Consider the following 17,016-nt stretch of genomic DNA (forward strand, 5'->3'; position numbering starts at 1 on the left):
TTCAGATGAGCTGGAGAAGGAAATGGCAAACCAATCCAGTATCTTTGCCCAGAAAACACCAAGTAGGGTCACCAAGAATTGGACGCAGGACTGAAAAACCACTGAACAATAACCCCCCCCATGCCACGCCATTATTATTGGGGACTACAATATTCATATTTATGACCCTACTAACACCCTTCCTTCTGACTCCTTTTGAGCCTCCTCAGTTCCCATATACTCCCCCTCCATTCTACCTTCACTTACTTCCTGTGCTAGTCATACCTTAGACCACTGGTTCCCAAAGTGTAGTCTGGGGACTCAGACTCTTTCAGGGGGTCTATGAGGTCAAAACTTTTTATAATAATATTATAATTTTAACAGTAATTTTAAGATGTTTTAATTTTGAGTATGGTAAATATTGGCAAATAGAACCCACATAAACAAAAGTTCTTTGGGGCCCACAATAATTTTTAAGACTATAAAGGGGTCTTGAATCCAAAAAGTTTGTGAATTGCTGCCATAGACCTTGCCATCATTGGAGACCGCTCTACTTTCAAGACCCTGAACTTTGAAGTTTTCCTTTCTGATTGTCCTTCCTGTCCTTCCATGTCTCTCACAACTTCACTTCTCCTGAGACTGTCCTTCATTCTCATTTTGATTTTTGATTCCTTGGTCCCTCCCAATCTGTCCCTCCTGTTTAATTCTCACTTACCAACTATCACAGTCCTGACCTCCTTCTGGTTATCCATTTAAGTAACCTCCTCTTCTCTGTCTCTGATTTCTTCCTCCTCCTTCTCTAGGTACCCTCTTGCTAACCCTGGATGACTCTGTTTGTAACTTCTCCACTTCTACTCCCAAGCCATTCAGTGCTCCTAATGGAATTCACAATACCTCAGGGACCAAGTCTACTATGAATTTATATGGTCTAAACTGAACTGGGCCGAACAGGCATTCCTTTTATTGACTCCTCATTACATTTTTCACTGGGGTCATTGTTGTCTTTGTCGTGCAGACATTTTTCAGTGGTATCTGACTCTTTGTGACCCAATTTGGGGTTTTCTTGGCAAAGATACTGGAGTGGTTTGCCCTTTCTTTCACCATCTCATTTTACAGATGAGGAAATGGAGGCAAAGAAGGTTAAGTGACTTGCCCAGGGTCACATAGCTAATAAATGTTTGAGGCCAGATTTGAACTTGGGAAGATGAGTCTTCCTGACTCCAGGACTGGCACTCTCTATTCACTGTGCCACCTAGCTGCCCATTTCCATTAGGGGCTATATACCAGATCACCTCCTTAAATTGCTAACTCTGTTGCCACCCTGCTACCTCAATAGGTTACCTTCCTTTCAATCTTGAGGCCATTCATTAAGAACTCCCACCTTTATCTCCTCCTTCCCTCAAAGTTTCTTTATGCCTCCACCCTTTCTTTCCTTCTCTCTGTTTGATCTCATAGGATGCCAGCCTCTTTCTTGTAGAGGCTAGCCCATGTAGCCCACATCAAAGAAGACACTGTGCTCTATGAGTAAAGCAGAATCGCAGTAGCTCAAAAGAAATGTGAGATGCACAAATTTAGAGACATCTGTATTCCACATGTTCATATGGACTATTTGTGCCCTACGTGTGGTAGAGCCTTCCGAGCTCGTCTGATCAGCCGTGGCCGGGCACACTGTACACTGACCCCAACCTAGAGATGTCATTTTGGTCCTCTTCAAGAACAAAGGCTAACAACCAGCCTGTCTACCTTTACCCTTGATTCTGTCACTTCTAGGGTCTTGCTGCATTAATCTTCCCCTGCTCACCTTTCACCTCTTGTCTCTCCCCTCTTGATTCCTTCCTCCTGCCTGCAAACATATGCAGATTTCCTAGTACTAAAAGAAAGAAATGAAACAAATTGTTTCCTCCATCATATTACTCCCTAAAGCTATCATATTGTATTTCTTCACCTTCACTGTCAAATTTCTAAGGAAAGTAGAGGACCCAAATGCCATCCCTTTCTACTTCACGTTTCATCATGCTATACTGTCTTTAGTGCCCCATCACTCTACTGGAACCTCTCTTCCCAGAACACTGTCCTGTGACTTGCTAGTTGCTAAATCCAGTGGCCTTTTCTCAGTTCTCATATGAGGCTATTCCTGGAGCAATGGATAGGGCACTGGGCCTGGAGTCTGAAAGATTAGACTTCAAATCTGGCCTCAGATGTGCATTAGCTGTGTGACCCTAGGCAAGTTACTTTACCTTTGTTTGTCTCAGCTTCTTTAGATGTAAAATGAAGCTAATAATAGCATCTACCTTGCTTGTGTGGATCAAATGAGATATATATGAAAAGCACTTAGAACAGTGCCCGGCACACAGTAGGTGTATATAAATGCACATTTCCTTCCCTTCCTCTTTCCCTTTCCTCTTCCCCTTTTTCACCTCCCCCTCCTGTCCCTTCCCTTTCCTTGCCTCCTATTTGATACTGTTAATCACCTCCTTCCTTTTTAAAAGCTCTCCTCTTGGCTTCCATGACACTGCCCTTCCTGGTTCTTCTACCTGTCTTGCTGCTTCTTCCTTAGATGTGCCTCTTCTTCCTGAACATGGATATTCCCAAGACTTTCCTTGTTTCTTCTGTGTATACTTTCTCCCTTGGCTGTCTCATGTATTCCCAGGGTTTCAGGCATCTTTTATTTCTATGTGGATAACTCCTTAATTCTAAAAAGAAATTTTGAGTTCCAACCTCAAAATTTCTTTCTTTAAAACAAATTTATTATTTATTTTTAACATTAATTTAAAGAGTTTTTGAGTTCTGGATTTTCTGTCTCCCTCTAGTCATTTCCTCATCCGCTGAGAAGGTAAGCAAGAAGACATCAATTATACATGTGAAATCATACAAAACATATTTCCATATTAACCACGTCCAACCTCAACATTTCCAACTACTTGTCAAACTTCTTCTGTTGTGTGTCCTGCAGACTTCAACCTAGCCAAATGGAATTCATTGTTTTCTGTGTAAATCTGCATTATTCATTGCATGTTGTTGGCATCACCTTCTTCCAGGCTTGAAACCTGCGAATCCTTGACACTCTGCCGCCATTTTGTCACTTGTCAGGTCATGGTGATTGAACTCCCATCTCTGCAATACTTTTCCATGCCCACTATCGCCATCCTATTTCTGGCTCTCATTACCCTCTTCTGAGCCTATTACAACCATTTTCTACTGCTATAACCTCTACGCAAATGCCTCCCAGCTCCTTTCTTCCATGCTATATTTTCTCTTTCTTACTGGGAGTTTCTACTTGAATGTCCCTCTGTTGTCTCAAATTCAACATGTCCAAAACAGAATTCAATATCTTCCCCATTCAAACTAGTTTGCTGAACATGCTAGGATCACAGTTTTGATTATCATCTGTCTCCTCCCCCTTCAAACCCAGATAATTATTTTTCAGCCAGTTTTTTCAGAGTTGACCCCTTTCTTTATACTTCCACTGCTGCAAACCTAATCCAGACCTTCTATCATCCCATGCCTGGATTACTGTGGAGGCTTCCAAAGTGGACTTCTTTGTCTATCAGTCTCTTCCCACACCATTGTGTGTATACCACTTCTAGATGGATCTAAAATTCTCTTTTCTGTAGACGACTCCTCTGCTTTCAGATCATAACACTACTATCATCTTAGTCTAATCCTACTGGTCCTTCTTCTATAATGTCTTTTGCATCTGTCCTTTGACACTGTTATCACCTAAGCCCATGCCCTTATTATAACCAATTATATTAATAGCAATGATCTCCTAACTCATCTCCTGCCTCCTATCTTTCCTACTTTAAATCTGTTCTTTATGCTATAGTCAGATTAAACTTCCTAAGACATCCCTTTGCATGCATCCCCTCTCTATTCAGAAGGTAAATTACTCAACCTTCTTTATACCACCATTCTTTCAAGACCCAGCCCCTCCTTTTAGCCTTTCCCAGTGATGCGGCATATCATATTCACACCTTCCTTTTGAGTTCTTCAGCATTTATTAAAAGAATGTCCCTCAAATTGTCCCTGCTTATTTCTCCAACCACCCCCTCTGCTTCTTTACTTTTCTAACCAAACTGTCTACTTGTTGCCTCTAGAATGCGCTCATGTACATTCCTGCCACCCACTAGACCTTTGCACAAATCATTTCTTGTGGCTAAAATTACCTTCTTACCTCCTACGCAGTTATCTAAGCAGTATCCTTATTTAAAAACCTAGCTCTTCCTTTTAGCCCTCCCCAAAGGACCCAACCCATCATGTTCTCATTTTCCTTTTGAGTTCCTTTAGTATTTGTTATCTCTGCCACTCTTTCACCATTAAGAACAGTGCTTTGGATTACTTTTTAAAGTGTTGAATATTTCTGGGCACAGGTACTGTGTTCTCATACCTCTTTGGCTCCCCAGGACCTTGTACCTAGCAGGTGTTTAGTTGATGTTGGTGGGTGAGGATAATAATGGCCCTCCCACCTCCTTGACCTTCATGATCTCTAGGCCTTCTGGGATTCACACTCCTTTTTCTGCATAGAAAACTGAAAGTTGAGGGGCCCAGAGAATGCTTGTCTCAGAAAGAACCAGAGAACTTTTCTCTGTTGTTTATCTAAAGCTTTCTTAAATGTGATCCCTACTTGAAGGCACAGGAGGGCAGTGAGATCTGGTTTAGTATTAACCACATTGGGACAAATCAAACTGTGTTCTGTACCTTGACTGCTAGGTTTTCTCCGGTCCAGATCTATGGTCCCACCATAACCACCTTCACCCTAATGAATGGTTTTGTAAAGGGTCTCTGAAATATCCTGAGTTGGTTTTCTTTGTATTTTCAGTGTTCTGAAGTGTGACATTCCTGCCAAGTTGTCAGCTGAGACTGTTTGCTATACACCAGAGAAACCTCAGTCAGAGGAATGTCTCCTTCAAGCTGCTGTTCGTAGAGGAAGTACAATTCCGTCGAATGGCTCTTGCCCCCCAAGCCTGTGTCAGGTCTGTGAGGGGAGGAGAGCATCTTTTAGGGAAGATACCTCAGCCCAAAGGACTAGTCCCACCATGAGCCCCAAGATTGCTTCTGCCACAGACAGGAAGAGTCAAGAAATGGGCAGGAACAAGCAGCTGATGCGGCTACATCGAAACCTAGTCTCTGTAGGCCGATCATCAGAGCACCTCAGATCGAGGGAGAAGCCGGATTCCCTCATCCCCAGCCCCCGAATAGGCAGGGAAAAGCCACCCGGAAGCCATGGTCCGCCACGGCGGAGGTGCCGAAGAGAAGGGGATCTCCTGACAAACCGGGCCTCCCGAGGGAACGGCAGCAGCTCCCCACACCCCCAGGGAGCCAAGCGATCGGTCATATGTGGAAAGATTCAAAGGACTCGCCTGCGTCAGGCTGCCTGGGCCTTAGAACAGTGGGAGCCCAGTGCGGCCTCATTAGCTAGAGCCTCAGCATGGCCATGGGGGTGTCTTTCTGACGTGAAAGACAGAGACGAAAGTTTCCTTCAGAACCTTGTGAAGACAGAGTGTGATAGAGGGACCTGTCATGATAGAGAAAGGAACAGTGCCTCGCAGGCCTCCTCCAGCCCTCTGGGAGCCCGGCCACAGGAAAACGAGAATGATTTCTCAGACACCGATAGTACCTACTCTCTGGATTCCCTCTCCTGTGCCTATAGCGGGACCCTGATCAAACCACAAAAGCAGGAGGCCCCTGAGCCAAAGCCACACTGCACAGAGCCTGAGAACTCAGAAAGTGATGACAGCCAGATGTCTCAGGATTCCCTGGTGGAAAAAAGGAACAGGACACAGAGAAGGCTTTTGCACTGTTCTCCCCCACCACAGGCCTCTGAGAGAAGGGAGGCTAGGCCAGTGGCTTCTCCTGAGGCCTCTTTGCCTACCCCTGGCAGTAGACTACCCTGGAAAAAGGTGAGGACCTTTTCTCTGGATAGCCTGAACAATGAGGAAGAGGCCTGTACGGAAGAATCTAAGGAAGGGTCCACTTCTCCCTCATCAGATGAGATGCCTGTGGAGGTCTTTTGGCAAATGAAGAGCTCCCCATCCTTCATAGTGTGCCAGGAGAAGGTACTTGAGTTCCAGACCTCAGACCAGGGATCAGGTGCAGGAGGGCCTGATGTTAGCCTGCAGCCAAGTGGTTCTTTTTATCTGGCTTTCCAGCCCAAGACAGAAGGAGACAAATGCAAACCCCTCCAACAGACACAGCACCCGAGAAACAACTCATTGGCTTCTGTGGACTCTTGGTTCTCCTGTGATTCAGGGAGCAATCCCAAAGACTCCCAAGAAGTCAAAATGTACTCACAGATGAATCTTCATATCCAGCAACCAGAGGTCCAAGCCATGGAGAAGCCCAAGGCTGCGGTCGAAGCGGAGGGATTACAACAGCCCGCCCCTGAGGTAGCCACTGCGGTATACAGGTTCAGTCACCTCCAAGGCTCAGCCTTGGTCCCCAACAGTACCAACGAAGTGACCATGGAACCTTCTTTGGTTGTATCTTCAGAGGCTACATGGAGATCCCAAGGACCTTGCAAGTCTGGATCAGATGCGACTGTCTCACAGGAGTCATTTCATAAAGAGGGAAGAGGCCTACCCAACCAGGCTGGGTACTGCAACTCTGTCCCTTCAGATGGCACTCTAACCTCCATCAGGTCAGCTGCCCCTGCATCTTTGTTGTCTCACAAAGGCAGCAGCCTTAGAAAGGGCAGGCCTGTTGTTGAATATTTATGTGAATTTTCTCAGTCTTCCCAGGGGGCCACAGTGAAAAGCACACAAGTTTCTAGTTCCTCTCTGAAGGACACAAGTTACCTGCCCTTTACATCTAGCAAAAGATGGGATTCTTTCTTCCCTGTGTGTCCGAAGATGCCTGATGATTTTGATTTCAGTGGTCCTTCCTTCTCTTTGCCATCCATGACGCACCTGAGAAGAGAGCAAGAACAAAATGGTGGGAGCTCTGAGTTGGACGACCTCTCCGCTTTCTTTAGAACTATTGAAAAAGATGCTCATTGTAGCAGCTCCTCAACAGACTTAGAAGCAGGAGATTCAGGGTTAGAAAATGCTTGGGTCTTTGCAGCAGAAAACAGGATTTCAGCTTCCATGACAGAACTGCACCAGGCACATGAGGGCAGCTCAAAGCAGCTGCAGCCTCTGGTCTGTAGAAGAGCAGGGTCAGCAGTTTCCTTTGATGAGAGCTTTTTCCTGAGGGACATATCCAACAGCAGCAGCCCCATGATTGTTAAGGGAGATCAGGGTTCTCCAACCTGGGCCCAGCAAGATGAGAATCCGCCCAGCAAGCTGACTCTTTCCCAGCCAGTGATGAAGGCAGAGCTCCTGCAGAATGCTAATGAAGAAATCGACAGAGAAAGGAGTTTTTCTTTGGCCTTGCCTACTGACTCTGAGTCATTCCCACCCTGGGATCCTTTCCCATCCCCTGAGCAGCTCCATCCCTTGGAAACATTTTATGTGTTAGAAAGTAGAGATGCCTTGACAGAAACGGCGCTGGAGATCCCTGCATGCCGAGAGTGGGAGGAGGATATGCCACCCACTAACACAGTAGAGAGTTTGAACCACACCTTTCAGTTTCTCAGAAATCTGGACAGTGACCTGCTGCTTTTATTACATACCCCAAATCCCAAGAATCCTTCATCTCAGCAAGTTGTAGCAGAGAGGTCCTTCAGCCCAGACACCAGCAAAGACCTGAGTGGAACCGGGGTCCCCACAAATATGGAAAAGTACAGCAATCCCATCTCTTTCTCTTCTGCTCAGGATAGACTGCTGCTGGAGAGCATTAGCATGGCAGTGTGTCAGTTAGGAAAACCAGCCGGGATTTTAAGTAACAAACACCCACAGTCCTCACTGAAGATAAAGGAAACAGCCCCAGCTCAGCCCTCTTGGGGGGTTCCATTCAATGATTCTGGGGCAATGATGCATCTCCCAGTTATCTCTAGCATTGGAGGAGATCGTGAACACAGGCAGAGTGAAAATGATGTCCGAGGGAAGCAGGAAGGCTACCTCCAAGGGATCGGTGCAACTGATTTTGAAGGGCAGATCCATTCTGGACCCAATTCCAACTTCATTTACAAAACAGAGAGCTTGAGCCCAACTCAACATAGAGTCTATATGCAGGAGAATGTTTTGGTTCCTAAAAAGTGCAGCTTAGCAAGTCACTCTAGGTGTATGAGTCCAGTGATAATGGTCAAGGATGAAACCTCATCCCACCCAAGGGAAGGAACTGAATCTGTTTCTCTTGGAATGGTTTTGCATCCCCAGGACTGCTCAGAAGGAGTGATGCATCATAGAGAAGACCACTCTTATGGAAAAGACTCTGCTTTAAACCTTCTGCCAGGTGTATCCTCCAAGGAAGAAGGCCCTGTTGCAAGCAAGGAACCTGAGAGTTTAATGGTGATGCCCAATTCCCAAGGAGAAATATCTCGAAGAAGAAATCAGATTTCTTCTGAGGGTAAAATTGTTAATCATTCTGAAGAAATGGCCAGGCTAATTAGTAGTGTATCAGAGCTGGAAAGCAGCATCTTGGAAATAGATTCCAGGCAAAAATATCCCCCTCGTGCCTTGTATATGGCGGAAGCCTGTAGGAGAGCTATATGTAAGGATAGGAAGGAGCAAGTAAAGGCCCGTCTCACTCTGAGACCAAATGACTTCAGAGACAGCCCCTCTTACAGAGATCAGCCCCATTCTTCGAAGAAGGTACAGGAGGAGGAGGAAGTCCCTAGTAGCGTTGAAACCAGAGGAATCAAGGAGGTCAGCAGTTGTATTCAGAAGAGTGAGCAGGCCCAGAAAATCACTCCAAATCTTACCAGGCCCACTGAATTCATCGAAGAGGACAAAACCGAAAGAGAACATATTCTCTTACCTATACCTAAACTGTCGGAAAAGTGCCCTAGTGATTATTTGTTCTTAAGGTTTTCACAAAGATGTACTGCTCAGAAAAAACCTGCTAATGCTCCAGAAAGTCCAGAGATAGCAGAGCCATTGGTCAAAATTGAGCCGTTGAGACCTGAGGAAGAAAGGTCTGAGGGAAGCTGCAATGAGCAATCTGCTTCAGAACTGAACCCTCAAAGTCATGCCACTGTGAGGACAGGACATTTTCCAGAATTAGAGGCCAAGGCCAGTTTCCAGGAAAGTCAGGCTGTTGAAAACCTAACCAGTACCACGATAACAGCTAAGTGTGAAGAACCAATAGTCCATGACATAGATCAAGAAACAAATGCCTCGTGGGGAAAGAGCCTGCAAACAGAAACCCATCCAGCTCCAGTGGCTCGAGAGTTACCTGATGTAAGCCAAATCAAGTGTACAGGCAGATATCGCACTCAGCAGACAGTGCCTCCCTTGCCAAGTCAAGAAGGCTGCCCAGTGGCTGCCCCTCAGGAAGGAACAGGCAACATCCTTTCCTCTGGTCTGCCAAAGCGGTCAGAAAAGTATTTCAGGTCAACAGTGAAGGCAGTGAGCCTTTCTTCCACCAACTCTGAGTCAGAGCTGGAGTTTCTGAAAACACAGGGCCTCGCCCCCTCAGAAAGCAGAGTAGAACAGCAAAAAAAATACGGAGAAGCAAGAAACTGCAGCTCTCTTAGAAGTAATAGCTGCAAAAAGTCCTTTGTAGAGCAATCAGTTTGTCAGAGCTTTCTTTTGAGAACAGCGTCTGGCCTCTGTTATCAGCCCAATGGGGGTGGGAGCCCTAGTGAGCCCTCTGGTGACAGCTGCTCCAAGGAAGAGGTGAAAGCATCAGCTACTGCTGTGCTTCTAGAACAGCAGGGAGGGGACACCAGAATCACCCCTACAGATCTGAACCTAGGAAATGCATCTCTCACAAAGGTGGCCTTGTTAAGAAACATGAAAAGAGCTGGTTCACTTAACCAGTGTCTACCGGAGAAAAGGGCCAGTCACCAGCAGGCAGACAGCGAACTCCAAGCCCCTCAGGCCCTAGAGAAGAAGCCGTGGAGGACAGAAGAGGTTGCCAAGGATCTCAGTATCACCAGCACCTCTTTGTCAGCAACTGTTGAGGGAAAATTGGTTTCCTCAGCATGGGGGGTTCTCTGCCACCCCATCCGTGAATGCAGAAGCAAATGTAGAGACCATAGTGGAGGACACTGAAAAAGACTCAAAAGAGTGTGGGAAATCTTCAAAGGACAGCACCAGTGAGCAGATTATTGTGCCTAAACTGACCAGGGTCTCATCAGGGCTTCGGGGGACCTTTGCCAACCCATCCATGTATCCAAAAACGAATATAGAGACCATAATGGAGGACACTGGACTATCAGAGGAGTGTGGGAACTCTTCAAAAGACAGCACCGGTGAGCAGATGATTGTGCCTGGACTGAGCAGAGTCTCATCAGGGTTTTGGGGGGCCTCTGCCACCCCATCCATGAATGCAGAAGCAAATGTAGAGACCATAGTGGAGGATACCAAACGATCCATGGAGTGTGGGAAGTCTTCAAAGGACAGCACCAATGAGCAGATGATTGTGCCTAAACCGACCAGAGTCTCACCAGGGGTTTTGGGGGGCCTCTGCCAACTCATCCATGTCTCCAGAAGTGAATGTAGAGACCACAGTGGAGGACACTAGACTGTCAGAGGAGGGTGGGAAGTCTTCAAAGGACAGCACCTATAGGCAGATGATTGTGCCTTGCAGTGAAACTCAACCAAAGCCTGAGGCTTTTTCTGGGACCCCTAAGCTGTCTCACTACAACCAAAGAGACCAGCTGGAATTAGACAGGACTCAGGAGGAGGATGAGTCACAAGTGTGTTTTATGCAAAATAAAGCCACAAGAGGGCATATCCAAAAGGCATCTCCAGGTATTGCATCAGAAAAGCATCCTGATAAAAATAAGCCTCTGGCAAAGCTGTATGTGGAAGATGGTCTCCAGTTAAGGAAAGGTGTCACTGCCCCTAGCAGAGGACAAAAGCACGCCTCACCATTGTCCTTCAGCACCATGGCCAACCCGAGCATTTGCAAACCCAGTAATACGCAAGCAGCAGGTGAGAAGCTGACAGGGCAGTTTGATCCCCAAGTCCTCTCTGAAAGTCCAGACAAGAAGGAAGAGGTTATCAGGTCACCTTCTGCTCATAGTCATCTGGCATCAGCAAACCTGCTTTTCCCATCAGCCTCAAAGGAGAACAAGAGGGACGAGCCGCTACAGCAGCAGCTGTTTTCACCTTCTCCCCATGCCATCTCCAACAGCATCAGAATAATTCGGCCACAGACAGGGGCACATTCAGAGGTGGAGAGGGCTAGCCTAGGGAGCAGGGAGAGCATCCGGAGGGCTTGGGAAGGGTTCAGAGCCCAAAGTACCGCTTATGAGAGCTTGTGTGGTGGGGACTTGGGCAGCCCTTTGGAGGCAATGGTTGACCTGCAAAGCCATCGGGGAACTTCTGTTCCATCTCCCTGGAAAGATGGAGGATCTGAGGTAGCAGCAGCTGAAATGTCTTATGTGATGGCGAATTCTGCTACCCTGTGGCCTACTTTGAGGTCCCATGGAAGCTTTCACAACAGAAAGCAGCCAGTCTTGTGTGAAGCAGAGATAGTAGAGGCTGAAGAACCACCATACTTAGGCAGTCCATCGGCAGGCTTGGACATCAAACAGTCAGGAAGTCTTCCTGCTCATCCAAGATGTGTCCATTCTCCAGGATCAGGAGAAAGGAAGGCAAATCACAAACAAGACATGATGGTCTCTGGAATAGTAGAGGGAGGCAGTAAAGGGAGTGCCTTGCCACAATGCCCAAAGTTGAAAGGGGTTACCATGTCTGGGCAGTCTGTAGCCTATGGTGCTGATAGCAAATGTCCAAGTCCAACTTCCCTCCTTGATCAGAGTCTTACCCCAGCATTTGTTAGGGAGATGAAGAACTGCCCAGAAGGAAGCATGGTTCAAAATAACCTAGAGACTTCTAAAAGCAGCATTATATTTAGCCCATCAGCATCCCAGGAAGAGGTGGTGACTTCTCCTTCCAGTCCACCATGCACGTCTCAACAAGGTACTGCTTGGATCAATTCACCTTCTTTTATCAATTCCCTGGCTTATGGAAATAACAGTCCTGAGAAGCGAATTCCCCGGTCTGCCTCAGACACCATGCTTCCAGTTTTCCTGGTGTCTTCCAAGCTCAATGGAGGCCACCAGTCTAGAGGGTCCAACATACTTTGGATCTTAGAGAAGACCAGAGAAAATTGAGATTGGCAGCTTCCAGCACTGGCTTAGGCAGTATAGAGAGCCCTGGGAGAGAAGACATTAAGAAGAAAGTCACTATCAAGCCTGAAATGGCTTCTTTACTTGCCAGGACCTATTCTGAGAAGTTGGAGAATCCCCAGGAGAAGCACAAAGCTAGTGAGAATGAATGGGAATTCTCTCCTGTGACTGAGTCAGGGAATTATGTGGCAGCTAGGAGACTGGAGGCAATTCGTGGAAGTGAAGGTATTCTTGAGAATGAGCCTACAGTAGGGTCTCCACATCTTGCCCAAGGACTGCCATTTCCTAAGGATCTCAGAGATCACAGCACCTCTATTCCCCACCCAAGGACAAAAGTAGGTAAAAAGTGTATCCTCAGCAACCTTCCGGTCAGTCTGTGGAAGAAAGATGAGAATGAGCAGCTCTCAAGCAACGTTGGCAGCACAGTGCAGGACAGAAACCACAACCATTCAGGAATTGGTGGCCAAGCCAGCCCCCAGGAGTCCGGAGATAGCCTGATGACCGATGGAAAGGTGTCAAGACCTGAAAGACTCAGGCCTTGGAAGAGAAATGACGTCCTTTATGATGCTCAGGGTCTTCTCCCACTGCCAGAGGGCTCACAGGAGGGTCTGGACACTGGCTGTCACTCTGACAGAAACTCAGCCCCCTGTGTTGTTTTTTTCTCTGGTCCTGAGCATTCTCCAAAGGATTTCTCCACCCTGGAGCTCTCTGTAGGAATTTCCTCCAGGTCTCCAAAGGAATTGAACATGAGTGTGGAGCCTCCTTCTCCCACAGAAGAGGAGAGTGGTGAGACCGTCAGTGACCTCTCCCCAGATGAATCTGAAATGATGATGCTGATGGAATTGAGGAAGTTTCCAAGATCTACAGCTTGTGATCAGACGGATTTATCAAATTACAACTCAGAAGCTGCCAGTCCACAGCCCTCAGAGCCTGGCACTGCACCCTACCCATCTCTTCCACTCTCTTGGCTATGCCGGTCCCAGAAGGTAGGTCATCAGACAGCCTGGTGGAGGAGCAGGATGACCATCCCAGGAGCAGAGGCTGGTTGGCACTGGAGAACGCAGATGCGATGCATTTCATATCTAGCAGTAGAAATCCCTTCCTTCAGTCTTGGCCGCCGGAGGGGCCCGGGAGGATTGGCTGGAAGCAATACGTGTTTGGCAGTGCCAGTGATGTCTCCTGCAGTCAGATTTCATGGAGTCTGGACACCCCCACAGCTATTTGTTGCTCTGGTATAGACAATGGCCTGGGCACCCTGAGCTCCCCATTCCATTCTCACCTCAGTTCCTATGCCAACCCCCATGGGCTCTCCAGCACTCTTGGCATTGAGGATCCTCAGGGCTTAGAAGAAGAAAGGAAGGCGTGCAAGGTTTCTCATGTTTTCAGGAACCACCATGGTTTCTCTGATACCTCCATAACAGCACCTTCAGCCAGGACCCCAGACAAGGTGGGCAAGGGCCTGCCTGAGGATAGCAAACTGTCTCAGGATGATAGCACTCTGACAGAGCAGGAGGGTGTCTCGGGGCAGACAGACGACACCGGGCTGCCATATCCCACCAAGTCTGAGTCCTGGCCAAAGGCTGGCGTAGCTACCTGTGAGCAGGGGACGGTGACCCTGGCTCCGACTCGGCCTCAGCAGGTTCCCGTGCATTGTCAGGGCTGTGTAGACATCACTCACCCAAATTCGGAGGCTGCCCTCTTCAGGTTACACCCACCCCTTGCGTCATGGACCAACATGCAGAACGTGTCGATGCACCTTTCCCAGCTCCTTCACAATACCTCGGAGCTGCTGGGGAACCTCTCCCATCAGGGGACAGGTGAGAAGGAGCAGAGCATTAATGCCAAGGCCCCTGAAGAGGCTCCCAAGACAGTGACGATGGACAACAGCACTCAGACCACCGTGGATGTGGGCATCCAGACCGACAAGATGGACCCAGCCCCACAGGATGTTTCCCTCCATTCTCCTGGGAACAGCAGGTTAGCCAGTCCTCAGGAAGCAAATGTGACCACTCCAGAACATGGCTCCCTGGATGGGATGGATGCCTTGGACGTTCCTCAGGAGAAGGTGGATCACCCCTCTGTGCTTCAGGAGAAAGGGCCTGGAGACACAGCTGAGAGGACACAGACTTCCTCCAGCCCTGGTAGCCAGAGGCATTACCCCATTGCCCAGAACAACCTGGGCACATCCCACCATGGTCTCAGTTTTCAGAAACACTCCCTAGCCCAGGACCTGTTAAGTCTCCAAGATTCCTCTGCTACCCTGAGTTCCCAGAGGGATGGATCCTCCTGCACAGTGGTCACTAGCCCGACTTTATGCACTGTGTCCTCTGCAAGAAGCTCATTTCTTCAGGATGGAGGGTCCTCTTGTGACTCCGGGACCCAGAAGAACAAGAAAGTAGCCTTCAGGGGTACCTTGTTGGTAGACAGGGCTTCCTCCCCTATCCTGACCCTCAGCGCCAACACTCAAGGTTCCTATTCTTCCTCCTCCTCCTCCAGCCCTACTTACTTTAGGGCTTCTCTTTCTCATTCCACCGCATACCATCAGAAGCCTGGAGCTGCCTGGGTGGCCCCAGTGAACAATTTTTCCCAAATCTACAGTGAAGGGGAGATTGGGAATATCTCTGGAGATAGTGAGAAGTCCACAGGAAAGAAACTGAGCAATGGCTCTCTCCCATGTAATCCCTCTGGGACCTTGACGCGGACCCTGTGGCTTCAAGAGAGCTCAGCGTCCACATCCACAGGAACCTTGAATCACCCCCAGCAGTTGCAGGTGCGGGCCTCCTTGGGGCTTCTGGGCTGGGAAGGACAGCTGGCTGGTGAAAAGGAAAAGCACAGCTCATGGGAGAGGCCTCTGTACCTGTCCCTGCCCATGACAGGGTTGAGCCCCACCAAGGGCCAGTCAGAAGCCTCAAACTCCAGTAACTTTGTGGCAGAGGTGACTTTAGAGGCGGCCAACCCTGTATTGGTTCGGCTAGCTAGCCAGAGCACAAGTTGGTGTCAGAAGACAGGCACTGGTGTTGACTCCTTGGAGCAGCCCTTGAAGTCCCCCCCCACTTTGGAGAGCACCTCTTGGAGGGGAGTTCTGAACCATTGCCATGGCCCTTCCTCCATCTCTGAAGTCAGTGTGGCTCCGGGAGTCGGCAGCACGGTCAGGGACACCCAGTCGGAGGTCCTGCTGGGGTCCTGCACCCAGAAAGTTCAGGCTTCCGAACCTAGGCATTATAGCCTGAAGGACCTTCCTGTTCATAACAAGTTCAGCAACTGGCGTGGGGTTCAGGGGAGCTCCTCAGAGGGGACTGTCCCTGTGGAAGAAGCTGTGAATGTTGACAGCACTTGCTCTGAGGGGATGGGGGAGAAACCAGCTCAGCCCCATGAGCACCTGAGCCTGGTGCCCGAGCAGCTTCAGAGGGAACAGGTACAGGTGCTGGCTGGGGTCCCGTTGGAACGGGGGCCAAAGACCCCACCTCTCAGTGTGGAGCTGGCTGAAGCCAAGCTTCTCTATGGCCTTGGAGAGACCGATGCTCTGCTGAGGGTGATGCAGAGTGGGACTGGCGAGGCTCTGGTCCCCGTCACCCCAACGAAACCACACCAGGAGGAAACATACTTTCGGTAAGTCAAGGCAGCGTGCGTAGTGGATGGGAGAGCTGGTCTTGAACCAAGGAGACCCGGGTTCAAGACTTGCCCCTGACATCCTGGCTGTGTCCTGGCTAGACAAGTCACTTCTCCTTTATGGCTCTAAGCCAATGGTGTCAGATGGGACCACTAAGCCATTTCTGAAAATCACTGTGGGTCCCCTATTAACTTAGTTTCAAAATGTAGTGTTACCAGTCTTTTATTACATTTTTATTTATTTTGTTAAATATTTCCCAATTACATTTTAGTCTGGTTTGGGCCACACACTAATCTGTGGGCCACCTGTGGCCTGCAGGCCTCATGTGTAACACCTCTCCTTAAGATGACTCTTAAGACTGTAAATTTTTTTTACTGGTAAATAGCATTTTCTTTTTTCCAATTACATGTAAAGATAGTTTTCAGTATTATTCTTTCTTTCTTTCTTTTTGATTAGGCAGTGGAGTTAAGTGACTTACCCAGGGTCACACAGTAATAAGTGTTATGTGTCTGAGGCCGGATTTGAACTCAGGTCCTCCTGAATCCAGGGCTGGTGCTCTATTCACTGTGCTACCTAGCTGCCCCTATGAGAATTTATTTATTTTTTTTGAGCATTATTATTTTTTTTTACATTTTAAGTTCTAAATTTTTCTCCCTCCTTCCCCTCTTTCTCCCCAAGACAGCAAGCAACAGGTTATACATGCATAGTCATATTAAACATATTGTCACAGTATCTAAGACTGGAAATTGCAGAGAAAGTGCTGACTTGTATTGGTAGAGGGAGGAACTCATCACCTGTGGGTTCCTTTTATTAATGAAATCCCAGTCCCTGTCCTATGGGCTTTAGGTGGACTCACAGGAAGACTTGAATTTGAATCCAGTTTCAGATATTTAGTAGCTATATGACCCTGTGCCTTAATCTCTCTTAAACTCTATTTCCTCATCTGTAAAATGGGTAATAATAGCACCTGACAAAGTTGCTGTGAGGATCATAGAGGTAAAATTAATAGCCTGGGGAAGGGTGGGGGAGGTGGGGCTGGAGTATTTCCAAGGAGAAGAGAAAGGCTTGTTAAGAGACGAGAGAGAAAGGAGGAATAGAAATTCCTCCTCAAATGATGAGCCCTGGGAAGACGAGACCACAGGCAAGAAGAGATTCACCATCCAAGTATTCAATTGTATAGCAATAGAGATTAAGTAAAAAAGAAAAACCAAAAAATTGGGATTGGTTTGTGAGGTCCTGTTATTCT

At 47.8% G+C, this 17,016-nt stretch overlaps 1 protein-coding gene across 1 annotated transcript in view; it reads left to right on the forward strand.

The window, feature by feature from the left end:
• STARD9 (StAR related lipid transfer domain containing 9) overlaps positions 1 to 17,016 on the forward strand; it is a 149,024-nt gene that overhangs the window by 120,355 nt on the left and 11,653 nt on the right. Inside the window, 5 exon segments of the mRNA XM_078151366.1 lie at positions 4,799 to 9,997; positions 10,308 to 10,476; positions 10,478 to 12,110; positions 12,113 to 13,108; positions 13,111 to 15,769. Of these exon segments, the coding sequence (XP_078007492.1) occupies positions 4,799 to 9,997; positions 10,308 to 10,476; positions 10,478 to 12,110; positions 12,113 to 13,108; positions 13,111 to 15,769 (10,656 nt within the window).

This window comes from Phascolarctos cinereus, unplaced genomic scaffold, assembly GCF_003287225.1.
Source record: "Phascolarctos cinereus isolate Bilbo 61053 unplaced genomic scaffold, phaCin_HiC Scaffold_3;HRSCAF=262, whole genome shotgun sequence".
Classification (NCBI taxonomy): Eukaryota; Metazoa; Chordata; class Mammalia; order Diprotodontia; family Phascolarctidae; genus Phascolarctos; species Phascolarctos cinereus.